The sequence below is a fragment of the Oncorhynchus mykiss genome, chromosome 29, assembly GCF_057628025.1.
Source record: "Oncorhynchus mykiss isolate SJ-2025 chromosome 29, ASM5762802v1, whole genome shotgun sequence".
Lineage (NCBI taxonomy): Eukaryota > Metazoa > Chordata > Actinopteri > Salmoniformes > Salmonidae > Oncorhynchus > Oncorhynchus mykiss.
The window spans coordinates 8,207,492-8,230,000 of record NC_143050.1 but is presented as its reverse complement, the minus strand read 5'-3'; the positions used below and the strand labels follow the sequence as shown (position 1 = coordinate 8,230,000).

Sequence of the window (22,509 nt, the reverse complement as noted above, 5' to 3'; positions counted from 1 at the left end):
TCCCCATCCAACCTGACAGAGCTTGAGAGGATCTGCAGAGCAGAATGGGAGAAACTCCCCAAATACAGGTGTGCCAATCTTGTAGCGTCATACCCAAGAAGACTCGAGGCTGTAATCGCTGCCAAAGGTGCTTCAACAAAGTACTGAGTAAAGGGTCTGAATACTTATGGAAATGTGATATTTCAAGTTGTTTATTTGTTTAAAAATGTGCAAAAATGTCTAAAAACCTGTTTTTGCTTTGTCATTATGGGGTATTGTGATGTCATTACGGGGTATTGTGATGTCATTATGGGGTATTGTGATGTCATTACGGGGTATTGTGATGTCATTACGGAATATTGTGATGTCATTACGGGGTATTGTGATGTCATTATGGGGTATTGTGATGTCATTACGTTTTTTTGTGTGTAGATTGATGAGGGAAAAATATAATTTATTCAATTTCAGAATAAGGCTGTAACGTAACAAGATTGGGGAAAAAGTCAAGGGGTCTGAATACTTTCTGAATGCCCTGTATTATATGTTGTTCTCTAGACTGCATCAAAATAACTCTGATGATTCTAGCTTATCCACTTTGGATGGTGTCCATATTGATCCTGCTTTGAGGCATCTGATGAAAAGCTGTCTTTTAAAAAGGCCTATTGATAAGTTAAGAAGCTGAGAGTAAAAAATGGGCTTTTTCATGAAACAAGCCTTTCGCTAAATACACTGAACAAAAATATAAACGCAACATGTAAAGTGTTGGTCCCGTGTTTCATGAGCTGAGTTAAAAGATCCCAGAAATGTTCCATACGCACAAAAATATTATTTCTCAAAATGTTTGTTCACACATTTGTTTACCTCCCTGTTAGTGAACATTTCTCCTTTACCAAGATAATCCATCCACCTGACAGGTGTGGCATAAAAAAAGGAGCTGATTAAACAGTGTGATCATTACACAGGTGCATCTGTTACTGGGGACAATAAATTGCATTTTTGTCACACTTATGTCTCATGTTTTGGGGGAGTGAGCAATTGGCATGCTGACTGCAGGAATTTCCACCAGAGCTGTTGCCAGAAAATGTAATATCAATTTCTCTACCATAATCAGCCTCCAACATTGTTTTATGGAATTTGGCAGTATGTCCAACCGGCCTCACAACCGCAGACCACGTGTGACCACACCAGTCCAGGACCTGCGCATACGGCTTCTTCACCTATTGGATTGTCTGAGAACAGCCACTGAGGACAGCTCATGAAACTGTGGGTTTTGCACAACCGAAGAATTTCTGCACAAACTGTCAAAAACCGTCACAGGGAAGCTCATCTTCATGCTCGTCTGATTCTGATTCCAGTTCAGCATCTTATCTTCAGTCACCATCGCCTTCGATGGCCATTGGCATGCTGGGAGAAGTGTGCTCTTCACGGTTTCATCTTGGTTTCAACTGTACCGGGCAGATGGTAGACAGCTTGTATGGCGTTGTGTGGGCGAGCAGTTTGCTGATGTCAACATTGTGAACAGAGTGCCCCATGGTGGTGGTGGGGTTGTGGTGTAGGCAGGCATAAGCTACGGACAACCAACACTGCTTTTTATTGATGGCAATTTGAATGCACAGAGATACCATGAAAATGTCCCAGTTCTTCCATGGCCTGCATTACTCACCAGACATGTCACCCATTGAGCATGTTTGGGGTGCTCTGGATCGACGGTTACAGCAGTGTGTTCCAGTCCGCGCCAATATCCCAAAACTTCTCACAGCCATTTGAAGAGGAGTGGGACAACTTTCCACAGGCCACAATCAACAACCTGATCAACTCTATGTGAAGCAGATGTGATGTGCTTCATGAGGCAAATGGTGGGTCACACCAGATACTGACTGGTTTTATGATCCATGCCCCTACATATATTTTTTTAAAGGTATCTGTGACCAATAGAGACATATCTGTATTCCCAGTCATGTGAAATCCATAGATTAGGGCATAATGAATGTATTTCAATTGACTGATTTCCTCATATGAACTGTAACTCAGTAAAATCGTAGAAAATTGTTGCGTGTTGCGATTCTATTTTTGTTCAGCATAGTAGAAAGCAGATTATTCAGTCGACGCTCCTATCGGTCCTAGACTATGGCGACGTCATCCACGGTATATGAACGTAGCTGCCACCTCATTACAGCCGTTACGTGCAGTTGATCATAGCGCACTGCTCTTTATTACGGGTGACGGTTTTAGTGCTCATCACTGTATTCTCTACCAGGAAGACGGCCCTCTTTGATGTTGATGTTTATTTATAAAGCCCTGTTTACAAAAAGTCCCACTCGTATCTAACATCATTACTAAACCTTGTACTTATGAGTGACCACACCCGGTCTCAGGGATGGTTAACTCTGGATATTACTCTGGTCTCTACGGAGTTAAAATAAATCAGCGTTTAGTTTTCGATACACCTTATTTGTGGAACAATGTGTTCTTAAATGTGATGTTTTGGAGCCTCTAGGTCAATTCAGAAAGCTGATTGAAGACTTTATAACTGAGGAATGTGTTCTGGTGTCTCTAGGTCAATTCAGAAAGCTGATTGAAGACTTTATAACTGAGGAATGTGTTCTGGTGTCTCTAGGTCAATTCAGAAAGCTGATTGAAGACTTTATAACGGAGGAATGTGTTCTGGTGTCTCTAGGTCAATTCAGAAAGCTGATTGAAGACTTTATAACTGAGGAATGTGTTCTGGTGTCTCTAGGTCAATTCAGAAAGCTGATTGAAGACTTCATAACTGAGGAATGTGTTTTGGTGTCTCTAGGTCAACTTAGAAAGCTGATTGAAGACGTTATAACTGAGGAATGTGTTCTGGTGTCTCTAGGTCGATTCAGAAAGCTGATTGAAGACTTTATAACTGAGGAATGTGTTCTGGTGTCTCTAGGTCAATTTAGAAAGCTGATTGAAGACATTATAACTGAGGCATGTGTTCTGGTGTCTCTAGGTCAAGAAGGTGTTTTTTTATGACCATTTCTTTCTTTCTGCTTGAATTTGTTTTTATATTTTGAAACGTGTATTTTCTATAAATTCTGTAATTCAGGGCGCATCTGTAAAATAGACCTTTTCCCGGATGAAAATAACTAATCTAATTTGCTGTTAACATAGACAGTCATGCTCCTGTCATAATGGACGGTGGTGGATCTTAAAGGGGCTTTTCCCCTTTAAGATCAAGTTCTATTTGGCCTGCAGTCAATATTTCCCCGTGTGATTACGACTGTCATAACATCGTCAAGAAAGAAAGCTCTCAAACATGTTTAGTTATTTATGACAGCTTTTGTTAATTTAGCCAACATTTTGTTTCCAAGGAGGAAACTGTCTTGAGACATAATAATCTAATTTACTATAAATCTATTGTAAAAAATAGATCTTATTAAATCATATCATCTTTAGTTAGGCCTACCCATCCTGTCCTACATATGCCTACATTTGACATGTTATTACACATGTAATGAGGCATTATAACGGTGCTTGAGACATTGGTCACGAAGGCGTTATAACGAGCTGTGCGAACTAAAGGGTTGCTGATGTAGCTATCTATGTAGGTACGCTCCAGCGACTCTCGCTGATCTTCCAGTGCGCAGGCGTGTCCAGCGCGCAGTGCCGCAGACAGGGGGCGTCAACATGGCGTACTGACGACGACTGCAGCCTGCCAGAGAGAGACGGGAGGCGATACGAAGAAGAGGGTACCATTCTGCCGAGCGTCAAGATAACTTGTCTTTTATTTATGCATTGTTTCGCATCATCGGGAGAGTAGGGTGCGATTCGAAGAACAGGAGAGGAAAATTGACCCTTTCTTTTCAATATTCCTTAATATCCCCCCTTTCCCCCAGCCTCTCCGTAGTGTATTTGATGCAGCAGAAGGACTGACTGTTGAGAGCAGGTGTGTGTGTGTGAGAGAGAGACCCCAGCGGCCGCTCCTCTCTCCGTCCTCTCCAGTGTCCAAAGAGGAAATGTCGAGCGAGAAGCCGGGTTCTGCAACTCCACTTTCAGATCCAGACCGAGACCGAGCCGCTCATCCCCCGGGCCCCGGCCAGCCCCAGGTCGTTACGGGCGCTGGCTCTGCTCCCATCGGGGACAGGATGGTCTCTGGATCCGGCTCCATGGTGCTCCCGGCCGTGCCGATCAGGAATATCCAAATGAAATTCGCCGTACTGGTCGGCCTCATTCAGGTTGGCGAGGTTAGCAACCGGGACATCGTCGAAACGGTTCTCAACCTGGTAAGTAGAGAAACCGCAATTTTAGTCTAGGGTAGCATCACCGCTATTAACCTAGTCCTATAGCCTAGCATTGTCAGAGAGCTAGAATCACTGCACTGTGTTGCGCTGCTGTAGCCTAGTCCTATAACCTACCGCTGTTATGTGTAGCAGCAGCAGAAGCTCCTGTTTTATTTACGACGCCGTTTTTAGGTTTTCCCCCCCATCCATCCATGTTGTGGTGGCTAAGGCTTGCAGGATGATGTCATATGTTTGCTCAGTGGAAGGATTAAGGTTTTTTTTCTGTCATGCAGTGGAGATAATAAGGGTTATGGGGAACTAGATGATTATAAAAGCTGTAGAGAGAGAGAGAGAGAGAGAGAGACTGAGGGTAAAATGTGATTTGTAAAGTATTGAAGCTATACCAAGGGATGTAATGACCCTCGCTACGGATCGGAGGGTAACAGTTATTCGGCCATTATTGACTACACGGTCAGTCACTCTCTGTTAAGGCTAGGCTATTCATTTATAGCTATGGCGACACTCGGAAATATGTGGCCGGAATACCTTCGCTCAGTGGTCGAGATTGGTGCGTGTGTGACTTGTGTGTGTGTGTGTGTACATATCCCGTTTTAGACCACAAATAAAAACATGTAGCCATTCACTTGACCCCAACGTGATACAACATTGATACATCAGCAGCTAGTGAATTTGTTAGGCTTCAACACACACACACACTCTCTCTCTCTCTCTCTCTCTCTCTCTCTCTCTCTTTATCACCCTCACACACGCACACGCCAAATCGTTACATTGTTTCTGCCCCTTGCACGGCACTCGCTGTATTGGAGCAATGCTTCATATTCCTCGCCAACAGTGGAAGAAAAGCGTTAATTGTATATTGGTTTTGGGCCAGAACTCTGTGCAGCCTGCAGCGTCTGCGTTGTTTACCACCGGATGGAACAAAGGCATTGTGCTATGCATTGTTGTCGCCATATGTAGCCTACAGCTATCCCCCTACAGCTAGCCTCCTACAGCTAACCTCCTACAGCTAGCCTCCTACAGCTAGCCTCCTACAGCTAGCCTCCTACAGCTAGCCTCCTACAGCTAGCCTCCTACAGCTAACCTCCTACAGCTAGCCTCCTACAGCTAACCTCCTACAGCTAGCCTCCTACAGCTAGCCTCCTACAGCTAACCTCCTACAGCTAGCCTCCTACAGCTAGCCTCCTACAGCTAGCCTCCTACAGCTAACCCCCTACAGCTATCCCCCTACAGCTATCCCCCTACAGCTAGCCTCCTACAGCTAACCCCCTACAGCTAGCCTCCTACAGCTAGCCTCCTACAGCTAACCCCCTACAGCTAACCCCCTACAGCTAGCCTCCTTCAGCTAGCCTCCTACAGCTAACCCCCTACAGCTAGCCTCCTACAGCTAACCTCCTACAGCTAGCCTCCTACAGCTAACCCCCTACAGCTAACCCCCTACAGCTAGCCCCCTACAGCTAACCCCCTACAGCTAGCCTCCTACAGCTAAACCCCTACAGCTAGCCTCCTACAGCTAGCCTATGAGTGTCTCAGAAACAATTAGCCTATGCATAAACTATACTTTGTTTTGAATAAGATATTTTGTGCCTATTTTTTAAATTGTATATATATATATATATATATATATATATATATATATATATATGCATATGCCAATCCAATAGGCTAGGTTCTCCTGTTTCTTTGTAGTTTAGCTATGTGCTAAACTATAGAAGATGCCTGCCTTTAGCCCAGTACCCTATCGTTATGTCTGAATATCACGTAGCGATGCTTTGGTCTGGTCTAGTGAGTCTAGGAGGAGGGATTTAAACCTGGCTGCCGGATGCACAAACGGGGACTTTCGTTATGATACAGACCCACTTTTAATGCACATCACAGATGCACTAATGCGCTATAGCCTAGGGATATTGTGTGTGTGTGTGTGTCAAGAGACTAAGGAGCTTAGGCTACAGTTACACACTGTGATTTGTTTTGAAAGGGGCCTAGGTCTATATATCTCAACAACGTGGTTTAATACAGATGAGGTTAAATGCTAAATTCCTATGATAAGGCGAATAGGCTAAATGCTTATGATAAGTTAAATCATTAGCGTATTTCCATTCGCTAATTGTGGGGCAGTATGGGTGAATAGCCTAAGCCCATTTCTACCCCTGTTGTGATGTTGTGATATTTGTGTAGCAAGGTCCAAGTCTCGTAGTTATTATTGACTTGAGGAGGACTGATGCTTCGCTGGCTCCCTACTCGTCTCCCTCCTCTTCCTCCTCTCATCCCCTCCTTCTCCTCCCTGTTTTCTGTCAGATATAGGAGATTAAGTTTTCATCCTCAACCTCAAACCGACGTGCTAATAGGCTATATCTATCGGATGCTGCTGCGTCCTGCACAATTAATTTGACCATTTACCATAGCCTGTAACGGAATAAGGGGATGATAAGGAGATGATAAGGAGATGGTAAGGAGATGATAAGGAGATGGTAAGGAAATGATAAGGAGATGATACGGAGATGATACGGAGATGATAAGGAGATGATAAGGAGATGATAAGGAGATGATAAGGAGATGATAAGGAGATGGTAAGGAGATGATAAGGAGATGGTAAGGAGATGGTAAGGAGATGATAAGGAGTGGGTAAGGAGTGGGTAAGGGGAGGAGGAAAAAAGAGGATGGAGAGAGATGGTCTGGCCTGCAGGCAGCATGCAAGTGGACAGCGTCATGCATTTAAAAGCAGGTAGCGGGGGATGAGAGAATGAGGGGTGGGGGAGGAGGAGGATGCTGCAGTGTCAGGGAGACAGAGAAGCAGCCAGCCAGAGAGGCAGCCAGCCAGAGAGGCAGCCAGCTAGAGAGGCAGCCAGCTAGAGAGGCAGCCAGCTAGAGAGGCAGAGGCAAGCCAGACAGCCAGAGAGGCAGCCAGAGAGGCAGAGCGGCAGGGTACTGGATAGATGGATAGATGGATTGATGATAGATGGATAGATGATAGGCGTTAGATGATATGTGATAGATGATAGATGATAGATGGATAGATGATAGGTGGATAGATGGATAGATGATAGATAGGTGATAGATGATAGGTGGATAGATGATAGGTGATAGATGGATAGATGATAGATGATAGATAGGTGATAGATGGATAGATGATAGATAGGTGATAGATGATAGATGATAGGTGAAAGGGGATAGATGGATAGATGATAGATAGGTGATAGATGATAGGTGATAGATGACAGGCGATAGATGATAGATGGATAGATGATAGATGGATAGATGATAGATGGATAGATGGATAGATGATAGATAGGGAGAAAAGCAAACTGGGTTTTAGATCAGTATTAAAGGGCAACATCAGAGAGAGATAGAGAGAGAGAGCACAAACACCAACCAGCTTATTGGGATGAACAGAGCACTAGAGACCAATCCTCCAGCCTCTCTCCATATCCCCATTGTCCTTGGCGGGCAGTAGTGTCTGAATCTGAAATACGATAGCCTTAATTGAAAGAGCTGGTGGTCTGAGAGCCAGGGTAGGGACGGTGACAGTGGTTTGTTGGCCCAACACAGTCCTCTGTGGCTGGGATAGCTACTCAATTATTCAGCCAGGTCGTTCAGTGGAGAACCGCAGAGAGGGATTCACACACCACACGAGTATTGATGGAAGGATAGATGGGCAGATGGAGGGATGGAAGGATAGATTGGCAGATGGAGGGATGGAAGGATAGATGGGCAGATGGAGGGATGGAAGGATAGATGGGCAGATGGAGGGATGGAAGGATAGATGGGCAGATGGAGGGATGGAAGGATAGATGGGCAGATGGTGGGTTGGAAGGATGGTGGGATAGAAGGATGAATGGAGGGATGGAGGGAGGGTTGGCTAGAGGGATGGATAGAGGTATGGTGGGATGGAAGGATGGTGGGATAGAGGGATGTAGGGATAGAAGGATGAATGGAGGGATGGAGGGAGGGTTGGATAGAGGGATGGATAGAGGGATGGTGGGGTTAAAGAGGGATGGGGAGATTATTGGATGAAGGGATAGAGGGATAGAAACACTGCCGTATAGAATAGAAGGTGGTTGTTTTTCCAAACATAATAATCAGAGTGAGTAAAAGCAAATCTGACACAGACGACTTGGTTCAATTTTAAACCATGGAGTTGTTTTTAATGGTTTTGCCCCCTGTCAACAAACGCTGATAAAGTTACCCTTTAATAGCTCAGTGCATTACTTTGAGTGCTTTAGTTTGCTTATCTTATACATGGGCCAGGGTAATGGCTAGGTTGCCACAGTTAGCCTTAGCTCAATGCATTAGTTTGAATGCTTTAGTTAGCTTAGCTTAACTAGTTCTGGGGTTAGGGTGTGGATTTTGGATTTAGGTGCTGTTCCCCCTGTTTCACTCACTCTAAATTCTTCCCATAATCCAGGGGTTCCTAAACTTTTTGGGCCCACGACCACGTGTTGATATCTGAAAATCCTCGCGACCCCAACCATGTACTGTAAAATGTAGTTAAGAGCCAATGTTAACTTTTTTTATGTGGGTCTATGGCAGTCAGATGCCAGTATTTCTGATTGTCTTCTCACTAATGAGATGCGTTTGCTCAAAGTCAGGGGGGGGGGGGGGGGGGGGGGTTGACAGCGTGCAGCTCATCTCATCAGCGTGCAGCTCATCTCTGCAGTCACATCCAACCTGGATCGATATTTGGTTTTAATGCAGACGAAAGCACTAATGGTGCTTTCAAGACAACTTGGAACTTGTAAAAATATGAATCATCACGTCAGTGATCTTCAGGCCAGAGAGTTGGAGCTCTATAACAAGGCCAGAGTTCCTGAGTTGGAGTTGGATGACCGTTGAAAACTATTTTTCCCAGTCGGAGATCGTTTCTTTCCAGACTTCTCACCTGTCTTGAACGCACTGAAGTCGGAGATTTTCCCAGTTCCCAGTTAATGCTCAGAGGGAGACGACCGGCTGTTTCCTTAGATACAGGAACCAAAACTCCTCCGTAGTGACCCGGGAATGCATTCGGTCACATGACAGCTCGATCAGTTGTTCGGCACAGCCGAGGGAAGGAGGTTCGCTTTTGAAGTAATCATTTCCTCTGAATCCACTGATTCGTTCCTCATCTATAGAATGTTTGTGTATTTCCTCTGAATCCACTGATTCGTTCCTCATCTATAGAATGTTTGTGTATTTCCTCTGAATCCACTGATTCGGTCCCTCATCTATAGAATGTTTTTGTGTATTTCCTCTGAATCCACTGATTCGTTCCTCATCTATAGAATGTTTTTGTGTATTTCCTCTGAATCCACTGATTCGTTCCTCATCTATAGAATGTTTGTGTATTTCCTCTGAATCCACTGATTCGTTCCTCATCTATAGAATGTTTTTGTGTATTTCCTCTGAATCCACTGATTCGTTCCTCATCTATAGAATGTTTGTGTATTTCCTCTGAATCCACTGATTCGTTCCTCATCTATAGAATGTTTTTGTGTATTTCCTCTGAATCCACTGATTCGTTCCTCATCTATAGAATGTTTTTGTGTATTTCCTCTGAATCCACTGATTCGTTCCTCATCTATAGAATGTTTGTGTATTTCCCCTGCATGTGTTGAGTTCGTTCAGTTCCCCAGATATGTCTGTTACGTCGGCAAGGAGACACGTTTTATGTTAGTTTCACAGACAGTTAACGAAGTCTGTTTTTCATATCCATTGCGAATGACAACGCTTTTCCTCTCTCTCAAAATGTGAAAATTCTTTCCACACCGTGGATAACCACCAAGGCCTTGGTGTGAAATAGAGCCTCGTCATGCTCTGATCTCATGTCTCCACATTGTTTTGTGAACAGGCGTGAGCACAATGGATGTGGTTTGATGTAGTTTACAAAATGGAAGTTACCTGCCATGGTATATCTCAGAATATCAGAGGGAGACACAGTCATAACCAGAGTGCAGAGGCCTGCCCTCCGTCCCACCATAGATGGAGCCCCAGCTGTGCAAAAGCCCACCATTTTATCCCATGAAATCTGTTTTTCATCAATATAGCCACACAGCACACTGACCATCCCATGTGACATTTTATGCTCGGTAATCGTGAGACAGAACAACATGTCCTCGTGACTAACATTCCCCGACACGTAGCAAACAAAAGTCAACGCATCTCAGCCCTCACACCTAACGTCCATTCGGAGAGCATGAACTGGGAAGTTTTGACTCGTTAGGGGTTGCGACCCCTAGTTTGGGAACCACTGCTTTATGGTGTAGATACCTAGACCCTCTAATCTGAAAGACCTGTTGGTGTAGATATCTAGACCCTCTAATCTGAAATGCCTGTTGGTGTAGATACCTAGACCCTCTAATCTGAAAGACCTGTTGGTGTAGATATCTAGACCCTCTAATCTGAAAGACCTGTTGGGAATGAATCATTCACGGTATTATGATATATTATTATAATATATTAGTATTATATATATATATATACAGTGCCTTGCGAAAGTATTCGGCCCCCTTGAACTTTGCGACCTTTTGCCACATTTCAGGCTTCAAACATAAAGATATAAAACTGTATTTTTTTGTGAATAATCAACAACAAGTGGGACACAATCATGAAGTGGAACGACATTTATTGGATATTTCAAACTTTTTTAACAAATCAAAAACTGAAGAATTGGGCGTGCAAAATTATTCAGCCCCTTTACTTTCAGTGCAGCAAACTCTCTCCAGAAGTTAGTGTTTTTTTTGTTACAGCAATTCTACCATGAAGGCCTGACTCCTCTGAACAGTCGATGTTGAGATGTGTATGTTACTTGAACTCTGTGAAGCATTTATTTGAGCTGGTAACTCTAATGAACTTATCCTCTGCAGCAGAGGTAACTCTGGGTCTTCCTTTCCTGTGGCGGTCCTCATGAGAGACAGTTTCATCACAGCAGAGGTAACTCTGGGTCTTCCTTTCCTGTGGCGGTCCTCATGAGAGACAGTTTCATCACAGCAGAGGTAACTCTGGGTCTTCCTTTCCTGTGGCGGTCCTCATGAGAGACAGTTTCATCACAGCAGAGGTAACTCTGGGTCTTCCTTTCCTGTGGCGGTCCTCATGAGAGACAGTTTCATCACAGCAGAGGTAACTCTGGGTCTTCCTTTCCTGTGGCGGTCCTCATGAGAGACAGTTTCATCATAGCAGAGGTAACTCTGGGTCTTCCTTTCCTGTGGCGGTCCTCATGAGACAGTTTCATCACAGCAGAGGTAACTCTGGGTCTTCCTTTCCTGTGGCGGTCCTCATGAGAGACAGTTTCATCACAGCAGAGGTAACTCTGGGTCTTCCTTTCCTGTGGCGGTCCTCATGAGAGACAGTTTCATCATAGCAGAGGTAACTCTGGGTCTTCCTTTCCTGTGGCGGTCCTCATGAGAGACAGTTTCATCACAGCAGAGGAAACTCTGGGTCTTCCTTTCCTGTGGCGGTCCTCATGAGAGACAGTTTCATCACAGCAGAGGTAACTCTGGGTCTTCCTTTCCTGTGGCGGTCCTCATGAGAGACAGTTTCATCACAGCAGAGGTAACTCTGGGTCTTCCTTTCCTGTGGCGGTCCTCATGAGAGACAGTTTCATCACAGCAGAGGTAACTCTGGGTCTTCCTTTCCTGTGGCGGTCCTCATGAGAGACAGTTTCATCATAGCAGAGGTAACTCTGGGTCTTCCTTTCCTGTGGCGGTCCTCATGAGAGACAGTTTCATCACAGCAGAGGTAACTCTGGGTCTTCCTTTCCTGTGGCGGTCCTCATGAGAGACAGTTTCATCACAGCAGAGGTAACTCTGGGTCTTCCTTTCCTGTGGCGGTCCTCATGAGAGACAGTTTCATCACAGCAGAGGTAACTCTGGGTCTTCCTTTCCTGTGGCGGTCCTCATGAGAGACAGTTTCATCACAGCAGAGGTAACTCTGGGTCTTCCTTTCCTGTGGCGGTCCTCATGAGAGACAGTTTCATCACAGCAGAGGTAACTCTGGGTCTTCCTTTCCTGTGGCGGTCCTCATGAGAGACAGTTTCATCACAGCAGAGGTAACTCTGGGTCTTCCTTTCCTGTGGCGGTCCTCATGAGAGACAGTTTCATCACAGCAGAGGTAACTCTGGGTCTTCCTTTCCTGTGGCGGTCCTCATGAGAGACAGTTTCATCACAGCGCTTGATGGTTTTTGTGACTGCACTTGAAAAAACAAAGTTCTTGAAATGTTCCGTATTGACTGACCTTCATGTCTTAAAGTAGTGATGGACTGTCGTTTCTCTTTGCTTATTTGAGCTGTTCTTACCATAATATGGACTTGGTTATTCCATGATTCCATATGTGTCATTTCATAGTTTTAATGTCTTCACTATTATTCTACAATGTAGAAAACAGTCAAAATAAAGAAAAACCCTGGAATAAGTAGGTGTGTCCAAACTGTTGACTGGTACTGTATATATTTTTTACAGGATTTTGGAAATTCTCCTGCAAGCCCATTTTCATATCAGTCGATCCCACATGGGGTCGTGACCCTCAGTTTGAGAACCGCTGCTATAATCAGATTTTACCTTTCCAAACAGTCCTGGCTGGCTTCCACAGTACAGCTGTGTGTGTGTGTGTTAAATTGTGTGTCTGTGTGTGTGTTTTAGCGTGAGAGTATGTGTGTATGTGTGCTGTAATGCAGCTTACCTCTCTCAAGGTCGAGTCATGGTCTGTCCTATGGTTCAGAGGCAGTTCACTTCAAATCTGGCGTTTGTCCATCTTCCTCTCTGTTCTCTCTCTCCATTTATCATCTGCTCTCTCTCGTTCCTCTGTTCTTTCTCTGCACTTTGTCTCTCTCTCTCTCTCTCTTTATCTCTCTCTCTCTCTCTCTCTCTCTCTCTGTCTATCACCTCTCTGTCTATCTCCTCTCTGTCTCTCTTCCTCTGTCTCTCTCTCTCTCTCTCTCTCCTCTCTGTTTCTCCTCTCTGTCTCTTTCTCTCTCTCCTCTCTGTCTCTCTCTCTTTCCTCTCTGTCTTTCTCCTCTCTGTCTCTCTCCTCTCTGTCTCTTTCTCTCTATCTCCTCTCTGTCTCTCTCTCTCCTCTCTGTCTTTCTCCTCTCTGTCTCGTTCTCTCTCTCTCCTCTCTGTCTCTCTCTCTCCTCTCTGTCTCTCTCCTCTCTGTCTCTTTCTCTCTCTCTCTATCTCCTCTCTGTCTCTCTCCTCTCTGTCTCTTTCTCTGTCTCTCCTCTCTGTCTCTCTCCTCTCTTTCTCTCTCTCTCCTCTCTGTCTTTCTCCTCTCTGTCTCTTTCTCTCTCTCTCTATCTCCTCTCTGTCTCTCTCCTCTCTGTCTCTTTCTCTGTCTCTCCTCTCTGTCTCTCTCCTCTCTTTCTCTCTCTCTCCTCTCTGTCTTTCTCCTCTCTGTCTCTTTCTCTCTCTCTCCTCTCTGTCTCTCTCCTCTCTGTCTCTTTCTCTCTCTCTCCTCTCTGTCTTTCTCCTCTCTGTCTTTCTCCTCTCTGTCTCTCTCCTCTCTTTCTCTCTCTCTCCTCTCTGTCTTTCACCTCTCTGTCTCTTTCTCTCTCTCTCTATCTCCTCTCTGTCTCTCTCCTCTCTGTCTCTTTCTCTGTCTCTCCTCTCTGTCTCTCTCCTCTCTTTCTCTCTCTCTCCTCTCTGTCTTTCTCCTCTCTGTCTCTTTCTCTCTCTCTCCTCTCTGTCTCTCTCCTCTCTGTCTCTTTCTCTCTCTCTCCTCTCTGTCTTTCTCATCTCTGTCTTTCTCCTCTCTGTCTCTCTCCTCTCTTTCTCTCTCTCTCCTCTCTGTCTTTCTCCTCTCTGTCTCTTTCTCTCTCTCTCCTCTCTGTCTCTCTCCTCTCTGTCTCTTTCTCTCTCTCTCCTCTCTGTCTTTCTCCTCTCTGTCTTTCTCCTCTCTGTCTCTCTCTCTCTCTCTCTCCTCTCTGTCTTTCTCCTCTCTGTCTCTTTCTCTCTCTCTCCTCTCTGTCTCTCTCCTCTCTGTCTCTTTCTCTCTCTCTCCTCTCTGTCTTTCTCCTCTCTGTCTCTCTCCTCTCTGTCTCTTTCTCTCTCTCTCCTCTCTGTCTTTCTCCTCTCTGTCTTTCTCCTCTCTGTCTTTCTCTCTCTCTGTCTTTCTCCTCTCTGTCTCTCTCCTCTCTGTCTCTTTCTCTCTCTCTCCTCTCTGTCTTTCTCCTCTCTGTCTTTCTCCTCTCTCTCCTTTCTGTCTTTCTCCTCTCTCTCTGTCTCTCTCTCTCACTGCTTTGCGTGAATCATTTTTTTCTACCTTCTTGCCCTTTGTGCTGTTGTCTGTGCCCAATAATGTTTGTACCAAGTTTTGTGTTGCTACCATGTTGTGTTGCTACCATGCTGTGTTGCTACCATGTTGTGCTGCTACCATGTTGTGCTGCTGCCATGTTGTGTTGCTACCATGTTGTGCTGCTACCATGTTGTGCTGCTACCATGTTGTGCTGCTACCATGTTGTGCTGCTACCATGTTGTGCTGCTACCATGTTGTGCTGCTACCATGTTGTGCTGCTACCTGTTGTGCTGCTACCATGTTGTGCTGCTGCCATGTTGTGTTGCTACCATGTTGTGTTGTCATGTGTTCCTGCTATGCTATGTTGTTGTCTTAGGTCTCTCTTTATGTAGTGTTATCTCTCTTGTCGTGATGTATGTTTTGTCCTATATATATATATATATATATTTATTTATTTATTTTTATCCCAGCCCCCGTAAATTGTAAATAATATTTTGTTCTTAACTGACTTGCCTAGTTAAATAAATCAAATCAAATCAAATCAAATCAAATCAAATTTATTTTATATAGCCCTTCGTACATCAGCTGATATCTCAAAGTGCTGTACAGAAACCCAGCCTAAAACCCCAAACAGCAAGCAATGCAGGTGAAGAAGCACGGTGGCTAGGAAAAACTCCCTAGAAAGGCCAAAACCTAGGAAGAAACCTAGAGAGGAACCAGGCTATGTGGGGTGGCCAGTCCTCTTCTGGCTGTGCCGGGTGGAGATTATAACAAAACATGGTCAAGATGTTCAAATGTTCATAAATGACCAGCATGGTCGAATAATAATAAGGCAGAATAGTTGAAACTGGAGCAGCAGCACAGTCAGGTGGACTGGGGACAGCAAGGAGTCATCATGTCAGGTATTCCTGGGGCATGGTCCTAGGGCTCAGGTCCTCCGAGAGAGAGAAAGAAAGAGAGAATTAGAGAGAGCATATGTGGGATGGCCAGTCCTCTTCTGGCTGTGCCGGGTGGAGATTATAACAGAACATGGCCAAGATGTTCAAATGTTCATAAATGATCAGCATGGTCGAATAATAATAAGGCAGAACAGTTGAAACTGGAGCAGCAGCACAGCCAGGTGGACTGGGGACAGCAAGGAGTCATCATGTCAGGTAGTCCTGGGGCATGGTCCTAGGGCTCAGGTCCTCCGAGAGAGAGAAAGAGAGAAGGAGAGAATTAGAGAACGCACACTTAGATTCACACAGGACACCGAATAGGACAGGAGAAGTACTCCAGATATAACAAACTGACCCTAGCCCCCCGACACATAAACTACTGCAGCATAAATACTGGAGGCTGAGACAGGAGGGGTCAGGAGACACTGTGGCCCACTCCGAGGACACCCCCGGACAGGGCCAAACAGGAAGGATATAACCCCACCCACTTTGCCAAAGCACAGCCCCCACACCACTAGAGGGATATCTTCAACCACCAACTTACCATCCTGAGACAAGGCTGAGTATAGCCCACAAAGACCTCCGCCACGGCACAACTTAAGGGGGGGGGGGGCGCCAACCCAGACAGGATGACCACATCAGTGACTCAACCCACTCAGGTGACGCACCTCCTCCAGGGACGGCATGAGAGAGCCCCAGTAAAGCCAGTGACTCAGCCCCTGTAATAGGGTTAGAGGCAGAGAATCCCAGTGGAAAGAGGGGAACCGGCCAGGCAGAGACAGCAAGGGTGGTTCGTTGCTCCAGAGCCTTTCCGTTCACCCTCCCACTCCTGGGCCAGACTACACTCAATCATATGACCCACTGAAGAGATGAGTCTTCAGTAGAGACTTAAAGGTTGAGACCGAGTTTGCGTCTCTGACATGGGTAGGCAGACCGTTCCATAAAAATGGAGCTCTATAGGAGAAAGCCCTGCCTCCAGCTGTTTGCTTAAAAATTCTAGGGACAATTAGGAGGCCTGCGTCTTGTGACCGTAGCGTACGTGTAGGTATGTACGGCAGGACCAAATCAGAGAGATAGATAGGAGCAAGCCCATGTAATGCTTTGTAGGTTAGCAGTAAAACCTTGAAATCAGCCCTTGCTTTGACAGGAAGCCAGTGTAGAGAGGCTAGCACTGGAGTAATATGATCAAATTTTTTGGTTCTAGTCAGGATTCTAGCAGCCGTATTTAGCACTAACTGAAGTTTATTTAGTGCTTTATCCGGGTAGCCGGAAAGTAGAGCATTGCAGTAGTCTAACCTGGAAGTGACAAAAGCATGGATTAATTTTTCTGCATCATTTTTGGACAGAAAGTTCCTGATTTTTGCAATGTTTCGTAGATGGAAAAAAGCTGTCCTTGAAATGGTCTTGATATGTTCTTCAAAAGAGAGATCAGGGTCCAGAGTAACGCCGAGGTCCTTCACAGTTTTATTTGAGACGACTGTACAACCATTAAGATTAATTGTCAGATTCAACAGAAGATCTCTTTGTTTCTTGGGACCTAAAACAAGCATCTCTGTTTTGTCCGAGTTTAAAAGTAGAAAGTTTGCAGCCATCCACTTCCTTATGTCTGAAACACATTCTTCTAGCAAGGGCAATTTTGGGGCTTCACCATGTTTAATTGAAATGTACAGCTGTGTGTCATCTGCATAGCAGTGAAAGTTAACATTATGTTTTCGAATAACATCCCCAAGAGGTAAAATATATAGTGAAAACAAAAGTGGTCCTAAAACGGAACCTTGAGGAACACCGAAATTTACAGTTGATTTGTCAGAGGACAGACCATTCACAGAGACAAACTGATATCTTTCTGACAGATAAGATCTAAACCAGGCCAGAACTTGTCCGTGTAGACCAATTTGGGTTTCCAATCTCTCCAAAAGAATGTGGTGATCGATGGTATCAAAAGCAGCACTAAGGTCTAGGAGCACGAGGACAGATGCAGAGCCTCGGTCCGATGCCATTAAAATGTCATTTACCACCTTCACAAGTGCCGTCTCAGTGCTATGATGGGGTCTAAAACCAGACTGAAGCATTTCGTATACATTGTTTGTCTTCAGGAAGGCAGTGAGTTGTTGCGCAACAGCCTTTTCTAAAATTTTTGAGAGGAATGGAAGATTCGATATAGGCCGATAGTTTTTTATATTTTCTGGGTCAAGGTTTGGCTTTTTCAAGAGAGGCTTTATTACTGCCACTTTTAGTGAGTTTGGTACACATCCGGTGGATAGAGAGCCGTTTATTATGTTCAACATAGGAGGGCCAAGCACAGGAAGCAGCTCTTTCAGTAGTTTAGTTGGAATAGGGTCCAGTATGCAGCTTGAAGGTTTAGAGGCCATGATTATTTTCATCATTGTGTCAAGAGATATAGTACTAAAACACTTGAGTGTCTCTCTTGATCCTAGGTCCTGGCAGAGTTGTGCAGACTCAGGACAACTGAGCTTTGAAGGAATACGCAGATTTAAGGAAGAGTCCGTAATTTGCTTTCTAATAATCATAATCTTTTCCTCAAAGAAGTTCATGAATTTATCACTGCTAAAGTGAAAGTCATCCTCTCTTGGGGAATGCTGCTTTTTAGTTAGCTTTGCGACAGTATCAAAAAGGAATTTCGGATTGTTCTTATTTTCCTCAATTAAGTTAGAAAAATAGGATGATCGAGCAGCAGTAAGGGCTCTTCGGTACTGCACAGTACTGTCTTTCCAAGCTAGTCGGAAGACTTCCAGTTTGGTGTGGCGCCATTTCCGTTCCAATTTTCTGGAAGCTTGCTTCAGAGCTCGGGTATTTTCTGTGTACCAGGGAGCTAGTTTCTTATGAGAAATGTTTTTAGTTTTTAGGGGTGCAACTGCATCTAGGGTATTGCGCAAGGTTAAGTTGAGTTCCTCAGTTAGGTGGTTAACTGATTTTTGTCCTCTGGCGTCCTTGGGTAGGCAGAAGGAGTCTGGAAGGACATCAAGGAATCTTTGTGTTGTCTGTGAATTTATAGCACGACTTTTGATGATCCTTGGTTGGGGTCTGAGCAGATTATTTGTTGCAATTGCAAACGTAATAAAATGGTGGTCCGATAGTCCAGGATTATGAGGAAAAACATTAAGATCCACAACATTTATTCCATGGGACAAAACTAGGTCCAGTGTATGACTGTGACAGTGAGTGGGTCCAGAGACATGTTGGACAAAACCCACTGAGTCGATGATGGCTCCGAAAGCCTTTTGGAGTGGGTCTGTGGACTTTTCCATGTGAATATTAAAGTCACCAAAGATTAGAATATTATCCGCTATGACTACAAGGTCCGATAGGAATTCAGGGAACTCAGTGAGGAACGCTGTATATGGCCCAGGAGGCCTGTAAACAGTAGCTATAAAAAGTGATTGAGTAGGCTGCATAGATTTCATGACTAGAAGCTCAAAAGACGAAAATGTCATTTTTTTTTGTAAATTGAAATTTGCTATCGTAAATGTTAGCAACACCTCCGCCTTTGCGGGATGCACGGGGGATATGGTCACTAGTGTAGCCAGGAGGTGAGGCCTCATTTAACACAGTAAATTCATCAGGCTTAAGCCATGTTTCAGTCAGGCCAATCACATCAAGATTATGATCAGTGATTAGTTCATTGACTATAATTGCCTTTGAAGTAAGGGATCTAACATTAAGTAGCCCTATTTTGAGATGTGAGGTATCATGATCTCTTTCAATAATGACAGGAATGGAGGTGGTCTTTATCCTAGTGAGATTGCTAAGGCGAACACCGCCATGTTTAGTTTTGCCCAACCTAGGTCGAGGCACAGACACGGTCTCAATGGTGATAGCTGAGCTGACTACACTGACTGTGCTAGTGGCAGACTCCACTATGCTGGCAGGCTGGCTAACAGCCTGCTGCCTGGCCTGCACCCTATTTCATTGTGGAGCTAGAGGAGTTAGAGCCCTGTCTATGTTGGTAGATAAAATGAGAGCACCCCTCCAGCTAGGATGGAGTCCGTCACTCCTCAGCAGGTCAGGCTTGGTCCTGTTTGTGGGCGAGTCCCAGAAAGAGGGCCAATTATCTACAAATTCTATCTTTTGGGAGGGGCAGAAAACAGTTTTCAACCAGCGATTGAGTTGTGAGACTCTGCTGTAGAGCTCATCACTCCCCCTAACTGGGAGGGGGCCAGAGACAATTACTCGATGCCGACACATCTTTCTAGCTGATTTACACGCAGAAGCTATGTTGCGCTTGGTGATCTCTGACTGTTTCATCCTAACATCGTTGGTGCCGACGTGGATAACAATATCTCTATACTCTCTACACTCGCCAGTTTTAGCTTTAGCCAGCACCATCTTCAGATTAGCCTTAACGTCGGTAGCCCTGCCCCCCGGTAAACAGTGTATGATCGCTGGATGATTCTCAAGTCTAATACTGCGGGTAATGGAGTCGCCAATGACTAGAGTTTTCAATTTGTCAGAGCTAATGGTGGGAAGCTTCGGCGTCTCAGACCCCGTAACGGGAGGAGTAGAGACCAGAGAAGACTCGGTCTCTGACTCCGACCCGCTGCTTAATGGGGAAAAAATAAAATAAATAAATAAATAAATAAATAAAATACATGGAACTCTATTCCACATCAAAGTGTCATTTTTTAAATGGTTTAAAACTGTTTTATTGTTGCTGGACCCCAGGAAGAGTAGCTGCTTCCTTGGCAGGAACTAATGGGGATCCATAATAAACCCCAGGAAGAGTAGCTGCTGCCTTGGCAGGAACTAACGGAGAGTCATAATAAACCCCAGGAAGAGTCGCTCCTGCCTTGACAGTAACTAATGGGGATCTATAATAAACCCCAGGAAGAGTAGCTGCTGCCTTGGCAGGAACTAACGGAGAGTCATAATAAACCCCAGGAAGAGTAGCTGCTGCCTTGTCAGGAACTAATGGGGATCCATAATAAACCCCAGGAAGAGTAGCTGCTGCCTTGGCAGGAACTAACGGAGAGTCATAATAAACCCCAGGAAGAGTAGCTGCTGCCTTGGTAGGAAATAATGGGGATCCATAATAAACCCCAGGAAGAGTAGCTGCTGCCTTGGTAGGAACTAATGGGGATCCATAATAAACCCCAGGAAGAGTAGCTGCTGCCTTGGCAGGAACTAATGGGGATCCATAATAAATCCCAGGAAAAGTCGCTGCTGTCTTGGCAGGAACTAATGGGGATCCATAATAAACCCCAGGAAGAGTCGCTGCTGCATTGGCAGGAACTAATGGGGATTAATAATAATCCCCAGGAAGAGTAACTGCTGCCTTGGCAGGAACTAATGGGGATCCATAATAAACCCCAGGAAGAGTAACTGCTGTCTTGGAAGGAACTAATGGGGATCCATAATAAACCCCAGGAAGAGTAGCTGCTGCCTTGGCAGGAACTAATGGGGATCCATAATAAATCCCAGGAAGAGTAGCTGCTGTCTTTGCAAGAACTAATGGGGATCCATAATAAACCACAGGAAGAGTAGCTGCTGTCTTTGCAGGAACTAATGGGGATCCATATTAAACTACAGGAAGAGTCGCTGCTGCCTTGGCAGGAACTAATAGGGATCCATAATAAATCCCAGGAAGAGTAGCTGCTGCCTTGGCAGGAACTAATGGGGATCCATAATAAACCCCAGGAAGAGTAGCTGCTGCCTTGGCAGGAACTAATGGGGAATCCATAATAAACCCCAGGAAGAGTAGCTGCTGCCTTGGCAGGAATTAATGGGGATCCATAATAAACCCCAGGAAGAGTAGCTGCTGTCTTTGCAGGAACTAATGGGGATCCATAATAAATCCCAGGAAGAGTAGCTGCTGCCTTGGCAGGAACTAATGGGGATCCATAATAAACCCCAGGAAGAGTAGCTGCTGCCTTGGCAGGAACTAATAGGGATCCATAATAAATCCCAGGAAGAGTAGCTGCTGCCTTGGCAGGAACTAATGGGGATCCATAATAAACCCCAGGAAGAGTAGCTGCTGCCTTGGCAGGAACTAATGGGGAATCCATAATAAACCCCAGGAAGAGTAGCTGCTGCCTTGGCAGGAATTAATGGGGATCCATAATAAACCCCAGGAAGAGTAGCTGCTGTCTTTGCAGGAACTAATGGGGATCCATAATAAATCCCAGGAAGAGTAGCTGCTGCCTTGGCAGGAACTAATGGGGATCCATAATAAACCCCAGGAAGAGTAGCTGCTGCCTTGGCAGGAACTAATGGGGATCCATAATAAACCTCAGGAAGAGTAGCTGCTGCCTTGGCATGAAACTAATGGAGAGTCATAATAAACCCCAGGAAGAGTAGCTGCTGCTTTGGCAGGAACTAATGGGGATCCATAATACACCCCAGGAAGAGTAGCTGCTGCATTGGAAGGAACTCACAGGGATCCATAATAAACCCCAGGAAGAGTAGCTGCTCCCTTGGCAGGAACTAATGGGGATCCATAATAAACCCCAGGAAGAGTAGCTGCTCCCTTGGCAGGAACTAATGGGGATCCATAGTAAACCCTAGATAGAGTAGCTGCTGCCTTGGCAGGAACTAATGGGGATCCATAATAAACCCCAGGAAGAGTAGCTGCTGTCTTGGGAGGAACTAATGGGGATCCATAATAAACCACAGGAAGATTAGCTGCTGCCTTGGCAGGAACTAATGGGGATCCATAATAAACTCCAGGAAGAGTAGCTGCTGTCTTTGCAGGAACTAATGGGGATCCATAATAAACTCCAGGAAGAGTAGCTGCTGCCTTGACCGGAACTAATGGGGATCCATAATAAACCTCAGGAAGAGTAGCTGCTGCCTTGGCAGGAACTAATGGGGATCCATAATAAACCCCAGGAAGAGTAGCTGCTGCCTTGGCAGGAACTAATGGGGATCCATAATAAACCCCAGGAAGAGTAGCTGCTGCCTTGGCAGGAACTAATGGGGATCCATAATAAACCCCAGGAAGAGTAGCTGCTGCCTTGGCAGGAACTAATGGGGATCCATAATAAACCCCAGGAAGGGTAGCTGCTGCCTTGGCAGGAACTAATGGGGATCCATAATAAACCCCAGGAAGAGTAGCTGCTGCCTTGGCAGGAACTAATGGGGATCCATAATAAACCCCAGGAAGGGTAGCT

The 22,509-nt window shown here is 45.1% G+C and overlaps 1 protein-coding gene across 1 annotated transcript in view; it reads left to right on the top strand.

The window, feature by feature from the left end:
• Positions 1-3,563: 3,563 nt before the first annotated feature.
• LOC110509475 (neurobeachin) overlaps positions 3,564-22,509 on the top strand; it is a 250,839-nt gene continuing 231,893 nt past the window's right edge. Inside the window, 1 exon segment of the mRNA XM_090226451.1 lies at positions 3,564-4,229. Within this exon segment, the coding sequence (XP_090082577.1) occupies positions 3,963-4,229 (267 nt within the window). The 5' untranslated portion in view covers positions 3,564-3,962.